The following is a 25,232-nucleotide window of genomic DNA, read 5'->3' as shown; positions in this document are numbered from 1 at the left end:
ACCTGACGCATTGGTAGAACGTTGCGAGCATTGTTGTGGGCGAGTGGAGGTGGTTTTCGTAATTAAAAATAACGATTTTTTGCTCCTCTCCCGGTGCGCAACAAAATCACTTCCAATCTGGGAAGAGGTCCAACTTTTATTTTTGCTTCCTACTCTGTTCTGTTTAAACTTTTATATAAACGTGAAACTGTGGACAATGCAACATGCATACAATGTACACGGTTTTGCGCACCGTTGCCGGACACAAGTTCCGAGATGTTTGGTTGGTTTTTATGAAATTTATTCACAATCGCACGGCGTCTTCGCAGGGCTGGATGAAGCATTTAATTTAATTTATTCCCCGACCCCCGGCCACGAAAAGCATATAAAATCACAAAATATTGCACCGTAAAGCATCCATTCGGTTGCTCCGGGCGACGACAGACCGGCGGAGACAGTGGAACGGTTCCGCAGCCTGGCGCTAATTAATCAAACGGGACGTTGTCTAACGGGTTGTTTCTCGTGAAGAAATGTAAATAAAAGTATGAATCATCTTACAACAAATGCCGGTGTGGGGGGGACCGAGACCGGATGGAGGCGAGGGTGGGGTAAAAAATGTATGGAATAATAATCATTCTCCGGCCGGCGGGGGGCAGGCATCTTTGGTGTTTGGTTTGAGCTTGGCAAGTCGCAAGAAACAGCCTTCCATTACGCTCGGCTGGCTTCATCAGTCGGCAAAAAGCTCGAGTAATGGAGCCCCGGTTCGCTGGCAAACTGAACACTCAAGAAGCAAACCAGCAACGCCTTTGTAGGAGGAAAAAGCGCTGCCCAAAGTGAAGGATCTGCCAGGGGGGAAGGAAGTCCGGGTTCGGGACGAGCCAAACAAATCGGAGAAAAAATGCAAGACAGAAACAGAAATTGTTCCGAATCATAAAAAGCCCGTAGCTCTCTTTTGTAGCTTCCGATTATTTTTTTTTTTTCAAACCACCCTCCCCGCAGTTTTTCATCCCAGGCTCCAGGCCCTCTCGCCGTCGCATTTTATGTCTCAACTGACAAGCCCCAACCCTGGCCATTCCACGCCTGCCAGTTGGCTGTTTCCCGCCTTTTCTGCTCTCGGTCATTTTTGCCACCCCTCGTTCGCGTCGCATTTTCCACCCGCATGTCGTGCCGGAGCGAGGAGGTGTTTTTCTTTTCCTTTCGAAATACTCGGTGCCTTTTTCCGTATTACTTCTGCTACTGCTGTGTCCATCCATCAAAGGGCTTTGTTTGTGGTGCTTCGTTAGGGGTTTTCTCTCTGCCCGTTGCCCTGCCTCGGTGGAAAACCCCTGTGGAAGCTTCCCTTGCGCCACTGATGGCCACCACCACCTCCACCATTATGCTGAAGCCATCGAATGGACCAATGGGGAACGGGTGGGTTGCTTTTCCATTCCACAGCGTAATGGCCGTTTCTTTTTTGTTCTATTCCTTCGCTCCGACTTCTCCCAACCTCTCCCAAAAAAGGACCATCAGGACTTCTCAGGAAGGCTCGCTGCGTTTCGATAACGGGTGGAAATGGCTGGGGAGGGAAAGAAAGCGGTGGCTTGAGGCAAGAAAATGATATAAAAACTCCTTCTCCTAGCCAGACATTACAAAGAAGTGGGCGTCCTTCCTTTGACCTAACGTGACTCGGAGGTTTTTGCGCCCGTATTGCGATAAATAAATGGGGAAAATGAAGACGAACCACGCACCATTTTGTGCATTTTCGCTTCATGGAACAGAATACATAAATTTACTGGTATAGAAAAATATGGGTTCCAAAATAATGATTATCGTTTTCCACCGTATAGTTTTCAAACGAAACCGAGTCGCTTTAAGTAAATAGAATTACATACATTTTTAATGAAAAGTTTTACTTGAAATCATTATGTAAAACATTATCATTAATCCTGAGAAAAGATTTTTATTAACTATTTATTTTAATTTTTTTTATCTCTTCTCACACAGCAAAAATAAGTCGTTTAATATTACTCAGACAGCTAACATGAGACTTTTGCCATCTTTTTAGTGTCACAATTTTTTTTTCAAATAGCAAAGAAAAGGTTAAAAAGGTACACAATATTCCACTCAAGAGCAGGCAAGTTAAGTGAATTCTTCGGCAAACAATTTAAATTCGAATATATTTTATCCTACCGAAGGATATGGATTCGAATCCATGGCATGTGAAAATGACCGAATCAACTCGTCCAGTTTAAGTGAGGTGAGTTCAACTTTTTATCTCCAACCTGAGCACAACCTTGGTCGAAGTAAAAGTTTTACTCGGGACTCCTTTTATGACGATGCACGATGGGTTGCACTGCTGGTCAGCATTAGTCGTCGCAATGCTTAGACTTTTTTTTGTCGCCCGTCGGTGGTCCTTCGGGCCTTCGGTTCATCTAATGAGTTTTGGCGCAGTCCGGCCACCAATCATGAGAACCGGTTGTGGTCGAAAGTTGCGAACGTTGAACGGACGCAGCACATCTTAGTAAAAACAACCAACAACCTTGTGATTAATGGCACCTGGTGAGATTTCACAGCGTTTTGGCTCGGTGCAAAAACGCTGCAGTTTCGGACGGGTTCGAAAGTGATGAATAGGAATAATGTTGGGCGTGATGAATGGAAATTAGGGGTTGTTTGCGGCTAGACGGTTCAAAAAGCGAGTTAAATAGTCAGACGTGCAGACAGTTCATGGTTGATGGTGGGGTGGATGGGGGGAAGGTTACCAAAATGTGGAAACATTCAAATAAGTTTACAGTTTTAGCGACGAGGGAACTCATTACATAAATTAAGCAAGAAACGATCAATTAGATGGTCTAACTTAGACAATATTCAAGCTTATTTTAAGTTATGACGAAATGAACCAACGTTCAAGTCAAAGAAAACCATTACCCTTTCGGAATAATTTTCTTCATTTCGCTTTTCAAGATGCTCGATTTGACATCGACACCTGGTTACATAAAGCTTTGAATAAAAATAAAGAGAGCATCTGATTATCTCAACCATGCGATAAAAGAAGGATACAAGTTGATCAATTAAAATGTAACCGAAAAAGAAACCTCCACTGCAAACACAAGAGCCTAGGAATGGTGAGAGAACGCACAGGCACGTGTCAAGAGTTGCAATAAATCATGACGGGTATGCATGCGAAAATAAAATCCTTCCAACGGGTAAACGAACAACGTCTTCCCGCGGCCCAACTCCCGTGTGTCTGTAATTTCTCTTTTATAAACATACATTTTCCCATTTTTCGCTTGTCCTGACTTTCGCTATCATGAATCGCTGTCATTTGATCCCGCAGAGCGCATGATATGAATCAACCCTTCACAGCCAAGACAAAGTGACTTTTTCGCAAAGGAGGGGGCGGAGAGAAGAGGTGGGAGGAAAAGGTGAGAAAACACTTTCCCTCCCGAATGAAAGCGGTTTCGAGTTGTGCTTGAGCTGGCTTGAGGGAAAACTGGAAATTTTCACGTAACTTCAGTCGCTCCTTCGTTCTAACTCAACCGCCTTCGTTGCCATTCTGTATTATTTCGGTGGTGGGAAAACTTTTGTCTTTCTTTCTTTCTTCTGCCGAGGGAACGCGCCAACAATGCAGGACAACACATGGATCGTCGATGTGTCCACGGGACGCCACAGAACGAAGACGACGACGATGGCGCTTGCTGACGTAAAAAATAAGCAGTTATTTTTCAAATTATACACACCGAAGCTAACATCGGTGGCATGGCGTACCGAGCTGACTTTGCCCACCCACCCCTAGAAAGAGGAGGGGGAGGGTTTTTTGAACCGCAACCGTCTGGCAGTGGCCCGTTGGTCCTTTCTTCGTCCTTTGTTTTATTTTTTATTTCGGTAGAAAGGTGCTTCATTTCGAATTTTATTTCTGGCGAGATTTGCGGTACGAACTCCCACGAAGGGAAGCTGTGGGAAAGGATGAGATGGAGAGCGTATTGGCTTCGCAATGGTTCTTTTTTCCTCCATGTGATATTTCCACTCCTTTCCTCTCGCCCCGTGCAGTGGTTCAGCTGTGGAGCAATGGCGAGCTTAAAAAAGGTATTCGATTTCCATGGAAAAAAGAGACGCCAGCTCCCATCCCGGGTCCTTGCCCGGTGATCCTTTTACCGGCGAGTGTAGAGCAGAGGAAAGAAGGGGTTGTTGAAAAATGCGTCCGAACACCAAACCGAATCCCCTTTCGCTCCAAGGAGGATATTGTAAGCAGCATAACGTAGAAAGGATACGGACTGTTTGTTCTCATTAAATCTCATCCCGGTTGGGTTTTCCCAAAAGGAAATGTTTGGAAAAAAGAGAAATAGGAAACCGAGATGGGGGTAGAGCCGTGAAAAAGCGCAACACCAAACTGAGTAACCAAGCGATGTGGGGGAGGGGGGAAAGACAGTACGATAGGGGGTTAGTGCTTTTTCCGATATTCTATAAATTTCCCGACAGCTTCACAGCGCTCTGCTGCATTTCGGGCGTTTTTTGTATCGTTTGTTTAGCGAAATAGTCCTGCGATGTGCAGTGTGGAATTCTGTTGATTACTTTTTCCTCCATAACTCTACTAGGAAGACTTTGAATTTATAAATATAAAGTTTGAAATTCTGGTTTTACTGACGTGTCAGCAGCATATTACAATGCTGTTGGCTTTTTCTAATTCGAATTGAAAAGAAGAAGTAACATGTAGGAATAAATCCTAGTCTTTCTTAACGCTGGTATGGGAGACTTGTATAAAATATAAATTTAATAGTGGATGACAAGCTTAAAAAATTAAGACTTTAATTGAGTGTAATTTAAGGACGTTCTGCTATCCTCTCAAAATAACTTTCCACAAATAACATGTTATATATACGTCTCTTTTTTTTAAATAAAGGGACAGCAATTGTTATAAAACGTCCAATGGACCACAAATACAAAATAAAAAAAATGGATCGATAACGAAAAAAAGGATAGCAGTATGTTACGGAGCGCAAAAAAATCCTCCCGACAAGACAAGGATAACAAAATTGGCGCAGAAAGAAGGGAAATACCCACACCGGTACATTCCGACCAAAAGTCGACCGCATTCGAGCAGCAGTAAAAGCAGCAAATGGGCAAAGAGACTTGGACGGGGAGGAAATAAAAAAAAAACCAGAAGGATCTCCAAAGGTCTTCTCCTCGCTCGGCTTTGAACCACTCCCGGGGCAGGAACATGGAAAGGACGTGCGCGCGCGTCTGTGGACGCGCCACCCAAGGGGGGGAGAAAAGGCAAGGAAAGGAAAAAAAATGAAACCCAAGATATAGTGGCCAACAAAGAAGGTGGAGAGAAAAAATAGAGTATATTGCGGTCGTTGTAGTGTATCAGGGAATTATATCAGCCTTACCCGAGCCGAGCCGTTTCGTATTGCTGTCTGTGTTGGTTTCGTAAGGGTGGAACCGTGTGTGGACCGTTTGATTCGTTGTTTTTTTCCTACATACACATTTCACTCTCACCCCAGTTTGCCCCCCCGTAGGATGGGAAAATATAAAAAAAGGGAAAAGAAAGCAAACGGCCGTTGGTACAACATTGTTAGCGCCTTGCGCGTGAGCTACGGTTGCGGTGTGTGTTAACAAGTAATGTGTTGATGTGGTGCGAAGAAAAAGCAAAGAAAATGGCGTGAAATAGGAAAAGAAAAGCACGAAACAACAGAGCCACACCAAGATGGTGTTAAGTGGGAAGCTTAAGGGGTGGGAGGGGTGGAAACTCACCCATAGGAAACTCATGTAACTTAACCTGCTCCATGTTGAATTTTACAGGTCGACTTCTATTGTTGTAAGTGTCGTATCGAGCGTTTTTTTATACACAAATTTTAGCAATATGTTTATATTGTTTATGTAACTTTACTTAAAAAATAATGCAAGATGAGTATTTTTTTCCATGCTACATAAAACTGCAAAGTAACATTTTCTTCTTTAACTCCTTCCCGTTCTTTCAACTTATTTTTTGCAAAGGTCGCAAGACTTCCGCAAGGATGGTGGCAAAGAAGTTCAGCACACTTTATTGCTGGTATGTGCCGGACGGTACGATATGTGCCTCGAGCCTGTATGGGTGGTCGAATGTGAGCAGAGCGGTAGTAGGCCATCGGGAACTCATCCCCAGCGCTGTCTGCGGTGTGGCAGACAGTATGTGCAGCAAGGAAGCATATAAAAATCCTACCACCAACCGACTGAAGGAAAGAAGGAGCGAAAACAAGGGCAACTCCACCATTACGCCAACCGGCTGCAGGATGGACGGTTTCCGCAGTTTGCTGTCCATGGTTGAACCGGGGAAGAAAAAACATCCTCACCGTTACCTGTGAAAGGTTTTTTTTCTTTCTTGCAAACCCGGGTAGGACATGCAAAAAGGATACACACATAACGGGAGAATGTGAATCACGATTGTGCTCGAACATAGCGTCGGTAAAGAAGTCAGTATGGCGTCCCCGTTTGGAACGGTAAAAAAATCGTTGCTCCACACGGGTTAAAAATATACTGAGTTGGCAAGATTTTTTCGAGCTCCTAGTCTGTGTTCTTTTTTGGGAGGGACGAAGGAAAGAGAGATCGGGTGAAATGAATCCTTACGGAGTGAGAATTTCCACTGCCTTTGCGTTCCCGCTTCTCTTCGGTCGAATGTTCAGATTTTTCTTGCTCATACCGTTTTCCGCCTTGTGTCGGGAAATCGTGGAAATGGACGTGGTTCATGGCTCAGTGAGTTTCCCTACCAAGAAACGGTGACGCCATTTTTTAATCCTATATTTTCCCCTCAATGAAAATGTGTTGGTTTTTACTTCGATTACAATCATTTTAAAACAGCAAGAAAAATTACTGCAATCCAACAAAATGAACTTCTCAGTCTCGTCTGAAAAGGATATCATTTGAGAGTGGAGTTTATATTACCGAACACCGAAGTGAATGTGCACAGTTTGGACATGCACAAGGTTAGAAATGCAATTTTCCACCCTCGAGAGCGACCATCTGTGACGTGTGGCGCCGATCGATATCATATTTACACAGCGCTCTGTGGTCGGAAAGGAACAGTCCACACATTTCCCGGTGGCTCTTGGCGTTCGAACTAACGCGTCCGGACAGCTGCATCAGCCCTTCGGTCGAGCGGAAAACCTAAACGCTAGTTGGGTGTAATTGGAGTGCCTTCAAACAAATTGCTTACCACTGGAGTGGAGAAATAAATTGAACACACTCGTTTAATTTTTGGTGTTAAAACAAAAGGAAACGTAGCTTTTAAAAATGGTCTATTGAAGAAAATTTACATGCTGTTTACAAATGTGCTAAGGCATGTGGCATTTCTTTGCGGAAACTTTTCCGTTCATCCAACAACATTTAAAAACTTTGCCACCCGGTATCGATTACCAGCTCACCGAAAATGGCGTGGGGCTGACGCTTTCCGAAAATCGTTTAATTTTGATCGCCCGTTCTTCCCACCGAGAGCAAGGAAAGCTTAATGGCGGTCGTCGGCGAAGAACGGGTGTATCATCATCTTGTGCGGCGCAAATTCGGTTGGATCGCTACGGATCACTTTCACTGCGATTTGATGAATTGCCAAGAATTTCCCTCCCTTACTGGAGCGTGGCAGGAGCGCTCCGGGGGATGCTGAAACCGAAATCGGCCGTTCCGGGGGATTGGATTATCGTTTCAGCACTTCATTAAAGCAGCACGCAAACACACAAAAACACTCACAAACACACATACATTATGGGTTCCACGGTCGACCAAAACGGTGGCAAGGAGGTAGACGCCCGAGAACATCTTCGCATAACGTCGTCGACGACGACGACGACGATAGCGTTGGTGCCCAATGGGACGGATTGCTCCTCGGGTCGGTCCCGGTATTATTTGCCAATGATGCTCCCTTCGGAGCATCGCGGGCCATTCATTGAGGGAGGCTGTTGGAGGCGGCGGTGTCGCGGGAAAGCGACCGCGTGTGTCGGATGGCACAGTTTCGCTATCTGGCACGTGGAAAATGGAACCCCGGAGAAGCACCTTGTCGGGGCCCGAGCGTTCCGAGGTCGAGGTCGATCTAGTGCCGGCTGACGTTCGGTGGGCGCGTTCACCAGACCACCAGACGGTGGGGCAAGTTGCGTGGTGTGGCCGGGAAAGAGATTTCCCAGGGACGGCAACGGTCCAACAGTTGGGAGATTGAACTTGGAGCGTCGACCCAGACCGTGTCGCTCACCTGTGAGACGGGCTGTACGGGCTGCAAGGTGTCCAAACGTGTTCCGAAGTCGACGCCGGGACGAGCCGCTTTTCTCAGCGTTCGCAATATCCCTTCGAAGAAGGCACAGCACAGCAATCGTCACGAGACTATCCCGAGCCGATGTAACGAACCGGTCGAACGTCCACTTGGGGTGTGTTAACTTAACCTCCTAAGGATGACTAATGAGTTTGGGTGCGAGGAGAGGAGGGCGGTGGGCTGGAAGACCGCGATGGCGTCGCTTCGGCCTATCGATGACGAGATACGGTAACCAGCTCCGGGTGATAAAGCAGAGTCTTATAACCTCAGGCAAACAAAAGTACATGAGAACGATCCATCGGTTCCATGTGGTGTTGTGTTTTACGATACTCAAGATTGTTTACTTCGGTGAAGATACGGTGTGTTGTTAGCCTGTAACAATGTTTGCACTGGTTCATTGTTCATTTCATCCTTAACCCTTAAAGGAAAGCAAAAACAGCGGCGGCATTACAATATAGTGAACAATTTAAATGGAAGACTTGGTAAATTTTAGAATTAAAGCTATTGGTGTTAAACATTTAAAGGGATAGTTTTAATCAAATATCTCAAATTGTGTTTTACTCAATGTTGATAGAGAAACGTTCACTACAAAATGAACCAATTTTTTTGTAACTAAAATCCTGCAATTTCATACAAACATTGGTACATTTTATTGAATAAATGAATGAACCACTTAATTTCTTAACTTATTTCATAACTATAAAAATTTGTGCCGGTTATAATAAATTATTCTGAATGAATAAATCTTGGAACTGCAAATGTTCAAAACGATAATTTTATCATTTTTGGTATGTAAAATACAAACAATTTTTAGTAAATATAAAAGACAAAAATTTTGAAGTTATACAAGTCACTTTAAACCAGTTTTTGTATTTCAATTATCAAGCAGTTTCTATCGTTCGGAGACGCACTTGTTTAGATAATAAAAGATGTTGTTAAGGTGTCTCAGGGTAACGAAAAAAATGGGTCCCTCTCTTTTAATAATACACATAAAAAAGGGTAACAGTTTACATAAGTTACAAAGTTTATCATTTATCTTTCCTTGGCCTCTTCCACTCCCTACCTGTCCACCATTCGCGAGGTCAAAGAAGTTAAAATCGACAAAACAAAACTCCCGCACCTCCTCCTTGGGGCGGGTCGAAGATGGACGATTGCAATGGTGATTTTCCCGTTCCCCGTTCCTGGCCCGAGGGGTCATAAAAGGGCAAAACGAAGATACATGTACGCAGCTCGTCCACCCGACCCCGGTTGACCTCCCCCCTCCCCCCCTTATTCCATCCCTCCCTTTATGGCATTAAATCAAACTCGATGTGCGTTTTATTATCCACCGAGGGCTCATCCCAAAACCCTTCCGAGTGTTCCGAGGCGCTCAGGACCTTTTCTGCCTCAACCCGACCGTCGCCGTAGCGTATCGGGGGGGGGGGGGGGGTTTGTCATTGACGTTCCGAAAAGGCGGCCAACCTTTTATGATGCATAACGTTGGTGGTGGTGGTGGTGGTGTGCTTTACCATCCTTTATTTTTTCAGCGTGCGGTTGGGAAGGAAATTTGTCCGTACAGCTCGCAAAGCAGAGCAAAGACGGCAAGCTTTAGCATGCGTTTGCAACATTGTTGTGGTGTGCAAGAGGGCAAGCGAAAGCGGCCTTCTTGGCCGACGGAGGGAGGTGTTCCTGGGACACACCGCCCTCCAACGGTTTGGATTGAAACCGGACAGAACGTCTGTAAGTAACGTTGTAAATCAAACATAACTACTAACCTAGGGCCTTAGGCCTGCCAGAAGCACGGTGACCGTGAAGGAAGGGTGGACGGAGTTTGTAACGGTAACATTCTGTTGGAAAGGCTTAGCAGAAGATTTGTGGGACTGCAGCTAATCGTTGCATATGTTATCAGGAGTGGCTAGTGGCAATAGCAGAAAAAAGGGCATAATTTACAATTGGAAAATATTTAATGTTGCTAAAAATTCATACATATTTTGGGAGGTTACCACAAGATGAATGTAAACAGTTGACAATTTTTAATTGATCACTTTTTATTCTGAGGAATACAAATTTAGGAAAGACAATAATTTACACTTGTGCTATGCTTATATTTAATGCGCCCGAATGTATGCAATTTAAACACAAAAACATTCCGTTACCTTTCTCCTAATAATTTCCTTTAAAACTAAATTCCTTTTACTAAATTATTTGACTCTGATTGCGGTGAAGAGTTGAATGTTAGGTCTGTAATATCAATTATATCTAAAACCTCTTCCCCCAGAAATCTTTAAATGAACTATTATGGCGCCCCCTTTACATAAATTCCTCCATTTTCCTAAATTCCCTCCTCCTCTCGACGCTAGTGAAGTGTGCGTGCTCAGTTATCGAGTTCTGCCATTTCCACACACCGGTAGGCTTCTGTGTGCGTGCGTTTCGGTGGGTGGCAGGAAATCCCCACTTTGCAAAGCGGGAAGGATGGAGCATAATTATTATTCCCAGTTCGTATAAGTACATGCACATCAAGGCTCGCCGGTTCATCGTGCGTCATTGCCTCGGCGGCTCGAGATGTCGATCCGATGGACATCAAGCTACCGCCAGCCAGCAATATACGGGCACTCACCGGTTGTAGAGGGAACTCACTCACGAGGGAAATGAAAGCGTTGCCGCTTCCTTGCCGCTTCCTCGAGGGCGGTCTCCGGAACTGGGCAGAAAATGGGCTCCAACATAACGGTGCCCTCCGATGACGCCGGCTTTCCGAGCTTGCGGCCATTAAAAACACTTCTGCTGCCACTGCACATTGCGTTTTTCCTTGCGTTCGCACAATTTCTTCTCCGAGCTCCGGCGAGACCAGGCAGTAGCAGCAACAACAACAGCCACCATGCGCCTCCATCGTGTCGTGCTGGAATGGGTTTTCTTGGCAACACCCTGGCCACCCCCCTTTATCCCTCCCATACACGACCAAGGAAATAGTGCTTTGTTTTGCTGACGCCATCGGAGACCGGGTCCGGGACACGGTTCGGTTCACTCGGAGCGGGTGAAAAGGGACCGCCGGCCTGCGACGGACGTTCGAGAAAGCCAAACGAGGTGGAAAAACAGGCCCTGGGAGGCCCACCCCGGACCGAGGCTGGTGGGACGGATCCAAGCGGCGTCTTGGGTGGAACGTCTTAGAAAGCGGGGCCGAGCGTCTTACGAACATGCTCCGAGACAACAAACTGGTGTTCCTTGAGAACCCTTTTCACTGCACATAATATACCCTTCCGGTTGTCCTGCTTCGGAAACTCCTACCCTCCCCTCTCTCGTCCGTCGGTCGGACTCTCGACGGCCGATGGATGGCCGACGGTATGGAAAGCAACAGCAGGTATCGGAAACCTGCCATGATGAAGGTAATGTTTGTGAGCGGTTTTGAATTTCAAATCGAATCCTCTGCTCCAACCACCCTCGAGAGGGGGAGATTTCGATTGCCGGGTGGTTTCGTTCGAGGGTGGCTGGGCTGGGACGATGGATGGTTTTGCTGGACCGAGCAGGAAGCCAGAGCCGGTCCCACTCCCACTCGGGTGGCCGAGCCGAGTCGCCTTCGCTGGGTCGTTGCTTTCCCCTCTCAGGGCAGAAAAACCTTCCCAAGCCACCCACTGCCACCCCTTATTTTCTCATTATAGCAGATTTTCCATGGCAACAACCCCCTCGGGGGGAGTCCACCGGGTTGGCGCAGGTCTTGAGAAAGACTTCAAATGGGTAGCACAACCCCAGCGTTACGGTGGGACGGTTGTTTAAGACGTTGCACATCCAACACCCCATCCATATGTGCTGCGCGAAACGATTTCTTGCGTCCCTTTCTACTCATCATCAACTGCTTTTCTCTTTTCTTTTTTCCTCCACTTTCCACCGGATGAAAATCTTTCCCTGTGCCGCCCAGCTACTTTCTTCGCACAATTCTCTCCTTGCGCAAGGATTTCCAAAATCTTTATTGTTCCTTGGATGGTTCAACCGGTGGGTGGATATGGCGGGTTGCGTAAGGTCCACTCTGAGCGTGGCTGCCCGGGAAAGGGGAGCACATGGAACATTCCACCTCCTCGGAGTGTGATACACCGAGATAAGCACCCCTTTGGGAGGGTGCGTTGCTTTCTTCCCCCATCTCGAAAGGGTTCGGGAAATTTTGCGAAGGACTTCTCCCTCTCCCCCTCCTCGGACTGAGTGCCCTTTCTGACCGGTACATACCAATCCAAACCTGGCACACAGTGGGCTTACTAGCGTTGCTATTTGGCCATTTTAGTTTTCAAGTTGTTGAATTTTAAATTTTAAGTGACACATAAGAAAACTAATTGAAGTTTTTCTCGTAAACTAATTTATTATAAAAAAATAAAAAAGAACACATTAAAGTTTTTTTGTATAATTTTTTAAACTTCGATTCTCCGAAATTGCAAACTTTAAGGTTAAACATTGAATCCACTTTGCTTAAGGCGAGGGGAGAAAGAGAAGGATGTAGGGTATATTTTCGACAAAAGCACAAAAGCACTCCACCCACACACCCGTCATGCTCCATGGTCAAGGAAACAAAGGTGCAGAATGTTTCCCGGGCGGCTGTCCAGCAGCCACGAAGAGCGCGCCAGTATGCTGTATGTGTGTGTGCGCGTAAGTGTGCTGGAATACATATTTATCCACATATTCATGTGTCTGAGGAGCACGAACAGAAAGGCAGAGAGCGGAGGGGTTGTGTCTTAACATTTTCTTAGACATTTTATGTGTGTGTACACGTCTTATCTTTAATGCATGCATTTCACATACGGCAAGAGTGGGTGGTAACGGCCGGGCTGACACACGTACAGTCCACCCACCTACCCACACACACATACACCGAGTAGCACACAAACACATACACCTACAAAAGGCAGGTTCGACCCGGGGTCGAGATTCGAAAGTCGAAATTGTTTCCGAGTGGCCTCCACAAAACCACGAGGAAAATCTCGCACCAGAGACGATCCCCGTTTCCCTTTTCCCGCTTCCGTCCCTCCTCTGGTCGGCCATAATCCTTGAGGTTGAGGGATAATGAAGCTCGTCTTCGCAAGGAAGATGGAGGTAGTGCTAGCGGTGGAGGGTCAAAACTTGGAAGGAACTGTTACGCTACGAACGAACGAACGAACGAACGAACGAACGAACGGAACGTGTGCTAATAATGTACAACGAAGCGCTTGGGGACGCAACGGACGAATAATGAGAAAAAGGACTCGAGATCCTTTATTAAGATGCCACCGCAACACGTGTGTGTCCGTGTGTGGGGCCTGGCTGTAGGTGTAGTTTTGTATGTGTGCCGGAGGCAAAGGTGCACCGGGGTGTGAGAAGAATGGCGTTTTCTTTGCTCAACCACCTTCACCAGCGGAACTCACACTACTCCCTTCCTCTATCCTCTTTGCAAAGGGAGCAATGGAAAATGGTTCCGAATTGTTTGTGAAACGGCAATAGGGAACGGGGGGTAGGGAAGGCCTGGGTTCGGTTGTCTTATGCAAATATAAAACACTACCGAGCGATAAGAAATGTGGAGGTCCTGCTTTCTTGGACACAATCGTTTTCTTGGCTCCCGGGGGCTTCCCTTTTTCGGATCGACTCCCACCGGAGCACATAAGCACATGTCATATACACACATACACGCACCCACACATGGAACGGGAAACGGCGGTGGGGGGGGGGGGGGGGGGGTGGAGGAGACAGGACAGGCAAGCTAAGACGCTCTCTCGCACGGAGGGTGGGTAGGTTTTCTTAAGGAAATCTTTGGCACAAACTAGCCACATACGAGGCACACGTACACACCGGCGCAAAGACGCACAACGCACACTTACATCCCAAGGATGGGGGCTTTGGTTGGTGACGATTTCGAAACGCGTGCATATTTCAGTGCAATTCGCTACGCCTCGCACCCGGGTCGTACCCGGGTCGAGATTATCGAAAGTTGATGGTGTATTTGTGCCGGTGTGTATGTGGGCCGTGTAGCTGGCACGTGTGCGCACTGGCCGGGCGATGGGTTTTGTGCATAATGCATGCGGACGTTCAAACACGTTCGGAGGGGGTGAGTGTGTGTGTGTGTGGGGGGGGAATTTTTTTTTTAAATTTTGTCTTTTCATCTCCATTTCCAGATTTCTTAGGCGAGATAGGCTTCGAAGACGCGCATATTCTTAGCGTAAGAAAATAATCGGATGACTTGGTCGGCAAAGCGAACGGGGGAGGGGGGTGAGCAAAAGTAAACGGAAAGGACCTCGGGGCCGAAGGCATTAAAATTTGAACCGAAGGATTAGGTTGCATTTTATGTCCCAAATTGGATATCGATCAGTGGGAGAGGAACTCGAAGAAAATTCCACCTTCAAAAGACACTGGGGGTAGGGAAGATGTGGGCTTATGCGGGCATACGGATTTAGACAGGATTAAGCTTGGGCTCGATAGGCCGAGTTTTGCCGGGCAAGTATTGGTGCAAATTAGTGTATTGTAAAACACAACCCACCGAGAGCTTTTTCTTCAGCTCTTCGGTCGGACATCTCATTAAACAACACAGATCCCGGGAAAAGCGTCCGAATGCCTGCCACGAGATGTGTTGAGTAAACATTGCCCGGTGGCGGGAAGCGGGATTTGAACGACCCATCGATCGAAGTCGTTAATTATGTCCCGGAGGTATGTCCCGCCATGGCGATGATGATGGCTTGATCCGTTTGCTAATTGGAGATATAGCGCTGAACGACTGCGGAATGAATTTAATTTTCTTCTCTCGGCTTGCCCAAAGCGATTGTATCGTATTACAAAATTAAATTGTAGCATATTGAAATGCTTCACCGTTGAAATGTTCAATTTCGATCTTATGAAAACTGTCGTTTATAAATTAAAACTTAATGGGCAATTTACTTTACGGTTGAATATCTAGGCATATTCAATTCACTCATTTGTAATTTCTGATGTAAGTAATGTTAAGTATTTTTAATGTGAAATGATGATATTGATATTATTGGTAGAAGACTCTCCTATGTTTCATAAGCATACCGAAGGATTGTGTAAGCAATGAATAAACTCGAACTCCACCTATCTTGGGTCGAAGGTCAGTACCGACGACAACAATATTGAAGAAGAAATTCGCGCTTGGGCGCTGGCAGCTAACGGATCATATTACAAGACAATTGAAGCTGAGACTATACCGGACATGTGCTCACATACGCCTCCGAGACATGAACTCTGTCCAGATCTGACGAGACCCTTATAGCCGTGCTCGAGAGGAAGATGCTCAGGAGGATTTTTGGCGTCGTATGTGTGAAGCAATTGAGGTGGAAATTGAAAAATTATAAATTGAGGAAGGAGGTGGAAAAATGGCGTAAACGGAGTCGCAAGAAAAGTCGTGAAACGGAATTGGACCAGCAACTTTTCTCCACATTCAGCTTATGCTAAATCTTCAATCCTTTATCTTACTTTAAAAAGACCCATTTTTTCCAAAAGTAATCATGATTATTCAAATTAAGAAAAACCCCCATTCGAAATGAACATTTCTTCTCCGATATGCAGTGGGAGATTTGTTCTTTTTTCCTCCTGTCTCAACTGTTACATTGTGGAGGAACAGTTTTCCGGAAAATCAAATCGTTATAAATTGCAACGGCTAACGTTAGACACGTACCGAGCCAATTGCGCTCGTTGCGAATGTGCTGCATACCAGCAGGGAGTGCTGCAAAAATAATGCAATGGATGGGAGAAAATAAACACAACTGAAAAATGAGCATCTCATAAAAAGCGGGAATAAACACCAGCGTCCGCCAAGAAGACGTCAGAAGCGCCTTGGTAGCCCTAAGACAATAACGGAAAATTAGCAAACTATAATCACACCTATTTTGACTCATAAGTTCCAAAAACGACTAAGTTAGAATAGACCCACTGACCTGTTGTGGTTTTAAAGGGGCTTACCGATATTCTATATTAAACCGTAAGCAAGGCATATCATGGTTACTGCTGATTAACGCTGTCTTCCAGCGGGACTTAAATCGCCCAGATAAAGAATGCGCAATGCACCAATTGCTGCAGTCAGTGCGATGCATTGGAAACAATGATGGCGCATGTTTATTTTTAATTCTTGCACCCTGATTTCTAGTTTTTCGCGAGCAAACCAGTTTGCTTTCACTTCTTTCTCTCCAGTACTTTTAAATAGCACCGGCATAATCCTAGCCGTGTTTGATTTGGGTGTGAAAGATTTTTTCCCTTTATGCAATGTGTGAGTAACATATTCAGTTTTGCTTCAGCGTCCAAATGCAACCACCACCATAGAGCTGTATGGAGGTAGATTTTCCACGACTTTTACCTACTTTTTATTCATCAACAGCGTTGATTCTACAACACCAATCCTTTGACTGGTCCCATTTTTCCGCCCCATGTCTTTCCCTTCTAGCTGCTCCAAGCTGGGCACCTTTGAAGATCTTCCAACGGGCGAGAATATAATACTGCACGGCGGCTACCCATTTGTTTATCTATCTTTCTGCAGTCGGCTCCGGCTTTCGCTCTACATGGCGCGAATAGTGTGCATTTCACGCCGTGGTGAGGTAAGTTTTCCTGTCTTTTTTTTATTTATTTTATCTAACACACGCCAGCCCGCTCTGGTGCAAGTGATGCCGAATGGAGAATAGTTTTGTGTCTCGTTTACCATCCCTTGTCCAGGAAAAGGTTCATTCGTTTTTTATTAAAATGGTTCAAATTTAGTTAGCAAAAGGTTAGTTTAAAAAAAAAAACTAAATTTACACTTTTGTTATTTGCAAAACAATAGCAAATAGTTTGTAGATTTAACTGCCTTGAAAAGCTGTAAGAAATAAAAAACGAAGCAACAGCTCATAGCAAACATCTTCCTTAAATCTGAAACGGGAACAAAGAAACATAAGTCACCTCTAAGACACGTGTTTTTTTTCTGCTTATAATTTTGCCTTTCTAGGCTTGCCTTTGCTTGAACTACATGCGCCGGTGACTATTTTTATATATGATTTTTGCTACATTTGCTCCCCATCCCCCAACCCCTTTCGTGCGCCCTGCGATGACCAAGCAAAAGGCAACCAAAGTGCAACTGCATCTCTTGGGTCACAGAATGCATCCAATTGCTTGCTCGAACAGCCACATTCGGTTGCAGTTTTGCAGCCGCATTCGAGCAAGATGCACGTTGAACACGTTGGATGCGTTACCGCAGGATGGTTTTGTGTGCGTTTGTGTGTGGGTTTCGTTTTGTTTCCTCCTCTTCGGTGCATCTCTCCCGGGTTTGTTTTATTTTATTGTTTTCCATTCGTTACATTGCTCGCTTGACGCTTCGGCCCGTGAACTGCCTTCCTTGGAGTTAAATTACTTTTTTTTCCTCATGACCAATCTCAACTAGCGACCCAGCGTGTGTGTGTGTGGTAAAAAAAAAGTAAGACAGAGTGAAAGAGAGAAGATCGCAAAGAGAAGAGTTTACTGACGGCAAAATGATAGAGCAGCTGCGAATTGAAACGAGAAACAAAATAAGAAAAAACTTATAAAAATATTGCACTTTACCGTACACACAATTTTCTCTTTCTCTCTCTATCTTTGATTCCATCTCTTTTCCACTTTCATAGCTTCAGCAAACAGTGCAATTGCAGCAATGCACTTTTTATGTCGTTCGGTTCGCAAATTTGCTTACGGATTACGATGGCCGCGACGTAGAGTGGTGGAAAAAAAGTCATGTGTTGCGGCGGTTTAAGACGTGGCCGTCATTTCTGCGTCTGCATCCAGCCACGCCGATCCGCCGATGGTCCTCTGTCTGTGTGTTGTTGTTGTTGTCGTCGTAGCTCGCGAAGCCGTTTTGTTGGCGGATGCATTTAGAGTCGATTTGCGCGTATGCGATTTTCTCTTCCTTTTCTTTTTGGCTACCCGGTTGTGTTGTCTTCTCGTGCTCCGCTTTTGTTTATTTTATTTTTCATTCATTGCACATACGCATACGCGTCCAGTCGAGATGCAACTGTCTGATGCACTTTTACTCCCGTACTCCGGGCCTCTCTATCTTGTGAGGTTGATTTTTGCTTTTGTTTTATTCGAACGGTTGGTTTGTGAATATATCTGTAGGTTTTTTCTTACTGATATTATTTTTCCCACACCTACTGGCCTTCGGTGGCCGGTGGGAGAAAGGGGTTGGAAGAGTGTGAATTATGGTACGCGTAGGGAGATGTTGATACACACACACACCGTCTCAGGCGCGCACGGATGCTGATGACCTACACAAGGGGTAGGTAGGAAAGCGAAAAAAGAAAGCAAAAATGTACCGTAATCTTTGCCAGAGTCGTTATAAGATAAGGCAAAAGTAAAGCGCAGATGTGAATCCATTGTTTCGTGCCTCAATTTCTTGATAGCAGAACACAACAAAGTATCATTTTTATATTTTCCTTATGGAGGGTGAGATTTGGAAATAATTATACAAATCTATTGATTGCTTCAAATCCAAAAGAAAATCAAATATGTTGCAATATTTCGGAAAGGTTTATACAACTCTTTTGATTTTCAAAAAAAGATTAAAATGTATAACCAGATGCGGATCAAAGGCTAAGCAAACTAAGCAGCTGCTTGGGACCCGAGCTGTTGGGGGACCCGTAATTTTTGTCCATATTTTTTTCAAATTTTAGTGTTGGAATTATTTTACCAAACAAATGCTTGTCTTATCAAAAGCGTGACGAGTTTTTGGATTATCTTCCGAATGAAAATAAAAAAAGAATATGAAAAGATGAGAATGATGCAAATGAACTTTCAGAATTGAGTTGTAATGAAGAAAAGGTTACCAAACATCGCCTTCTCTTTGTTTTGTTGGGGTTAAAATGAAAAGACTGATTCACTAACGTATATTTGAGTGATTAGTTTCATAATACTGCGAAGTATAATATTTCAGAATAACTTGAGTACAATGAACAAACATTACACTCAATGTATATGGATTAGCGAAAGTAGTAGCACATTTAAAAAATAGAAATGATGCTTAAAATTTGATTTTTTTTCTTTTTCAAAATGTTGTATTGTGTATGTTTCAGAGGCTTCAAATTAAAGGTGTTTGGGGCCTCTAGTATGCTTAATCTGCCTCTGTGTATAACGGAGTTTTTTTTAAATTACCGATCATACTTATTCAACCTACTAAATCGGTTAAGGTTTATGTTTCAAATAAGAGGTTTTTTGCATCAACTCTATAGGGAATAATATTGTCAATTGATATTAACATTGATCGTTTCTCATATAAGTGTTTAATATTTAATTTACGACAATATTTTAAATTTAGCTTGATTAAAGGCATCGTGCGTTACAAACTAAATGTATATAATACAAATGCCCGATGCTCGTGCGTTAAAAGTAAGATGAAAACCTTACGATAGTCAACATCATAAAGGACCGATAATTGAGGTGAAATTCACCTTCTCACCCAGAAACACATAATCACTTTATTAAGAGCAACCGCTCCCCTCAGCACTTGAAGTGTGCTTCACACCTCATTTCGGCACTACATCGCATCACATGCGTCATGCACCAATTAGTAAGCAATCCCCGAAAACGTTTCCTGCGCTGGTCATTTAGCCGACCGGGAAGCGAGTCAATTAAATCCCCTCCCCGCTACCCAAACTGACAGCGACGAAACCGCCCATGATCCCTTTTTCAGTTCGAAGCTGACGGAAAGGGGTTCCTTTCGGCACTCGTGGTGCCAGATTGAGCCGGCCAGGATGAACCAACTGTCCAACCTTCCCCAAAATCCCGTTACGCTTTCTTTCATCTTTATGCCTGCTACCATCAACAACAACAACAACAACCGATGCTGGACAGGGCTCGGGGGAGGAGCAACCTAAGGGATTGCGGGGAACCTGCCGAAAAAAGGACGAGCCAAAAAGGGGTTCCCCCTATTTCCCAGGGATTTTTCGCCGTTTTGCGCCGGACAGCTGTCCGTTCATGGAAGGAGTGAACGACCACGCCACGCCGGGTGGCCATCCGTCCGAGGTTGGGATGCGATTCGGCGAAGGATGTCTCACGGTTAACGGGGTTAACCACCAAATCAACCCCAAATTTGTGCTCCCCCTCCCCACGCCCGAACCCGCCATTCGTTGCAACAGATTATGTTTTGACCATTTTTCGGGCCGGAAAAATCGGTAATCTGATTACTGTCCCGGAAACTCCCGTGGCAGCCGGGGTGCGGTCGGAAAGCCGAGGGAAAACACGGTCCTTTAGCGGGCCGTGGGAAGGGTTCCACACTAAAGGACGATGAACCTTCCAATGATTTCAGGTTTCAATTTTTTTTGTTTGGTTCATGTTTTTCAACCCTTTCCCATCCCTAACCTTCCGTTAGGTCCGGATCGCACGGGGGAAGAACGGGGTCCAACCTGCCGGCACCCGGAACAGCTGTTTCGGTTCGGGAAAAGTTGAATGATTTGTGTGTGCTGTGCGGCCGACAGAGTGCGAGATGTGAGGCGGAGATTGGGAGGGTGAAAAAGTTACTGCCGGAGGGAAAGGGGGCCATCATCGTGTCCCATCGTGGGCATCGGTTCCAAACAAAACTGACCATCCGCAAGCCGGCAAGCAAAATTGTTGCTCGGAGCACGGGGCGGGGTCGGATTCGTCCCGACGCTGGGTGCATATTTTTATTTTATCTTTTTGCCACACTGTCATCAATGAATGATTCGTGTTGTTTTTTATTTTGTTGCGAAAAAAGGGCACACGTGCGAGTATTTTTTAGCGATCTGTTTGTGTATGTTTCATTTTTTTTTTCCTGTTAAACGTATGCATGCTTGGGGAGAGTCAATTACATACTCTAGGGGTGCAGGTTTTCATCGGAGTTCTTTTTTTCACCCGTGAATGGATTGCTGTTTCATATTCATGATTACGAAAAATACGTTCCATTTCGTCAGCTGTTTATGTTAATTATCATTCGTCAATCGGCGACCCTCCGTATCGGGTTGGATTTCAATTGAAGTAATTGCCCAAAAATAATGTTACACTGAGGCGTGCCGTAACGTCACCGTACCATTGATTTATTTGGCGAAACGAATTTTAATCTAGTTAAGTTGGAAAAACAATCTACCTGAACAAGATTATCTTTCACCGTTCGATACATTCGCCAAGATAACGTCCGACGTTACTTCACCCATTGGGAGAGGTCGTCGTCTTCTGCATTTGTCCGCAGGGAAATGGATTCGTCGGAGGGGTAGTTGGAATGTGTAATGCAATTGCATATGCACCGTACGACGACTGAAGGGACCGCAGAAAATACTAACTCGCTCCGTTCGTTTGTTTGGGACGGGAACGATGGAGTGTTGTAGTGTCGGGACGTCCCACCCCGGGTTCTGTGATCAATGGTATTTTTATACACCGCCTGACTCATTCCGGTACGGACATTTTTAAAATGGTATCATTTGGGGTATCTAGGAATGGGTTTAGATGCTCTGTGTAAGCCAAGTTTGGAAAAGAAATTGAATGAAACAAACGAACTAAAACAAGTTAAATTGTAGATTTAACTGTGATACATAAACATAAATAACTTAAAAACTAAGCGTGAAGCGTGTTCGGTTTACTAATCATGTACGACAAACGAATGCACGAATTAGCTTGTATTTAATCAGAAATTTCCATCAATTGAGGCTTTCCACATTAGAAAGAGGTAAGTAAAGGAAACTAGTTTCCGATAGCAGTACACGTGCCGTATAAAATAAACCCTTTGCACTTGTTCCTCCACGTCGGTGGAAGGAAAGGAAGGGGGGAGAAAAAAAGGAGCTTGCCACCAGCCTCGCCTTTGTAAACGGAACCGGGACGCGCAAAGGCCCAGCCCCCGGCTGCTGGGAAATAGAATAGTTCCTTGTTCGCATCCGGGACCGAGGATGCCAGGGGACTGCTCTCGGGTGTATGAGTGAGATGGCGCGAGTGAGCGCGAGTCAGTTTCGCGTCCCACGACGGGATGGAAGGATTTTTTAAAAATCTCGCGGAGGTTGTTTAACGCAGTGTGATGCACAGCACCGGGCTTCTGAGGGTGATAAACGAAACGAAAAATGCTCGAAAGGAAAGGCAAGTGTCTTAGAAGTAAAACAAACGAACTGCATACTGGCAGGCAGCCGAACGTGAGTAACCATCTTGTTAGATATTTTAAACCGTGCATATGGTTCTTGAGCAATAGACCACAGGTAAAATTAAAATTAAAATCATTAAGTTTCTTTAAAATTATCAAACAAGTTGGTATTCAAAAGTCCCCATTTGAAACAACTTTGTTGATTAAAAAGGGAAAAAAATTATAGTTCCATTGGCATGGGGTCGCTTTTGAACAATTGCTCAAAAATAGATATGGAACAATAATTTTTAGAATTTCCCCCATTCGGTTTTTAAATAAGCCTCCTAGGATAAGAGAGATTCAAGATATGCCATACACATTCCGAGAAGAAATACATAACCCCAATTGAAGCTTGGCAGGAAGCATTCTTCTCCCGGGTAAGAAACGAACGCAAGAAAAGCCGTCGATCGCGTGCCGAAAGAAAAGGTGAGTGCGAGATTGTGGAGGTCTGTAACTGCCATAACTTTTGATGGATAATGATGATGATGACGATGGCGCTAGCGATGATGACGATTCTGTGCTTCCCACCCTTTCTTGGCGTTCGAGGCAGCGAAAGTTGTTTAAATAAGAGCCCAAACCACGGGACGAAAGAGGGCAATATAACGGCCGATACTACTCTAAAACTCTAATTCCTCGCGGTGCTCGCGCTTCGAATGACTTTGCGCAGTGCGTAGGGGGAAAAAATTAGTTTCATTTCCCCGCAGTCCGCGGGGGCTGAGGCAGCTCGGCCGAGGGTGGGGTTGAACAGTTCTAGAATTTTCAATTAATCGATCCGTGGCGTATGAATTATTCAAGAACATGGTAGTTTTCACATGTACACGCAGTTTTGGAAGCCTGGGACATTTTTACATTTTAGCATACATGAGTGACGGAAAAGAAAATTTAATAGGTTTTCGATAAACGACGTTTGATTTCTTTTGCTTTGACATTTAATTTAAGCATTTTATTAATGGATATATTTCTTAAGAAATACCATAGAGCAAGACCAGATTTTTCACATACCCAAAACGACTATGGAAAGAATTGGAAAAAGTAGTTCAGATATCATGGAGGTTTACATGTCACAAGCGTCACGGTGTTTTCTTTTAAAGCATCTTTTAATCTATCCCTTTATATCTGTATCAACATAAAAATTAGTAAAAAAAACATTTTTAAGTGAGAAGAGACAATACTTCTACGAGTTATTTCTCACGTTTTTTTTCAGTATTTTACATTTAGTGTTTCACACAAGAGCAATCATTGTAGAAAAATACATTTTAAACTATGCGATTTGGAAAGCCAACTTTATGCTGCCTTGATTGAAGTAATATTGTTCATATTCAGGCATTGGGTACGTAAAATATTTGCATTCGATTTTTTAACAATCTCTCAAACTTTCGTATCTTATTTACAGAGAATTGTGAAAAATTTAAAATTAACGAAAAGCTTTCGAGGGGTAGCTTTTTAAAATGACATAAATAAAACCAGCTCATTTTCGTGGTAGGATTAGCTGAAATTGAACTCGGGACTGTTATGTCGAGTTTCTAACGCACGGCTGTACAACAAAGTATGAGCATGGTAGCCATTTTTTCCAGATCATTTAAAGTTTTGAAGATTTAGGAAACGTTTAACTCACCGATACAGAATTCCATGTGATGCAGGGGCAACTGTTTGTAGTGGTTTCGCACGAAGAACAGATTCTCGAGGATGTAGGACAGTCGCAGCAGGAACAGGCTGTCGACGTCCATCAGATTGTGGCCGGTGTAGGCCCGGCACAGCTCCTGCACGTTCTCGACGATAGCCCGCAGGCGACGCACATTCTCCCGCCGGACGTCCGCCCGCGTCGCACCGTCGTTGCGCAGCCAGTAGTCGTGGTTGATCAGGATCTCGGTCAGATACGACTCCATCGGCTCGTCGAGCGGCACGTTCTTCAGCCGCAGCTCGCCGTACGCGCGGGCAATGATCAGGATCTCGTCCTCGTACCGGAGCCGCTTGAGCGAGATCAGGTACTCGAACAGCTGCAGGTTGCCGCGCCGGATCAGCCGATAGTACGCCCGGTGGTCGTCGAGCGGTTCGGTTTCGCAGCGCACCAGCTGCTTGGCCACCTCCTCGAGCCCGTTGGCGAGGGCGAGTTCGGCCGCCGTCTGGCGCTTCTTGTTGAGCGCATCGCAGTCGGCACCGCGGGCCACCAGCAGCTCGATGAGGGGAAGCCGGTGCTGGCGAGCGAACACCGCCCGGTGGAGCGCCGTGTTGAAGAACTTGTCGTCGCGCGCGTTCACGTCCGCTCCGCCGTCCAGCAGCTGGCGCACCCGGTCGAGGTCGCCGCTCTGGACGGCCTCGAACAGCATGCTGGCACCGGCACTGGCCGGCACTTCCGGTGCCGCCATCTAGAGTATCAGTGTGAGCCCCTCAGGTGGCTGCCTGCGGTCTCGTAATGCCATGGCGTTGGGCGCTACTTCCCCTCGAGGATCCAGTGGAGTTGAATACTTGTTTTGTTACTTGAACTAGTTTTGATTTTTTACCACTTCACTTCACTACGATTCTAGCTTTGGTTTTTGTTATCAGAATTTACATAATCACTGAAGAATTTTCGCTTCTCCGACTCTAATCCTACATCTAAAACGGTTAATATTTTGAGAGCACATCTTACGCGGTAAATTGAAACGTATCTTTGACTTTATCTACCGTCCAAAAAAGGGAAACCTGATTTCCCATTTGGTTCGAATTTCGCAAAACGGAAGCTAATCTAACGAACGTTGCCGAAAACAAAAACACCGTCCGGGTTGACCTGCTTGTTGGCGTTGCTGGAGCCGCCGGCCAGTGCGATGTCCTCGTCGTGTCCTGCCGCACGGAGGACCATCTCGCGACAGACTATCGGAACCGCGGTTCGCTTGCCAGCCCCGGCGGAACTCCTCGTTCGCTTTTCTTGTCGTGCCGTCGAAGACGCGCGAATCGAAAAGAAAAAAAAAGAACACCCCT

At 45.3% G+C, this 25,232-nt stretch overlaps 1 protein-coding gene across 1 annotated transcript in view; it reads right to left on the bottom strand.

Annotated features, from left to right (window-relative positions):
* The window catches only part of LOC131281910 (uncharacterized), a 49,819-nt gene extending 25,218 nt beyond the window's left edge, over nucleotides 1-24,601 (bottom strand). Inside the window, exon 1 of the mRNA XM_058311273.1 lies at nucleotides 23,890-24,601. Within this exon, the coding sequence (XP_058167256.1) occupies nucleotides 23,890-24,601 (712 nt within the window). The remainder of the gene's footprint in view (nucleotides 1-23,889) is intronic.
* Between the last annotated feature and the right edge of the window lie 631 nt (nucleotides 24,602-25,232).

This window comes from Anopheles ziemanni, chromosome 2, assembly GCF_943734765.1.
Source record: "Anopheles ziemanni chromosome 2, idAnoZiCoDA_A2_x.2, whole genome shotgun sequence".
Taxonomy (NCBI): Eukaryota; Metazoa; Arthropoda; class Insecta; order Diptera; family Culicidae; genus Anopheles; species Anopheles ziemanni.
This window is presented reverse-complemented; position numbering and strand designations above follow the sequence as displayed.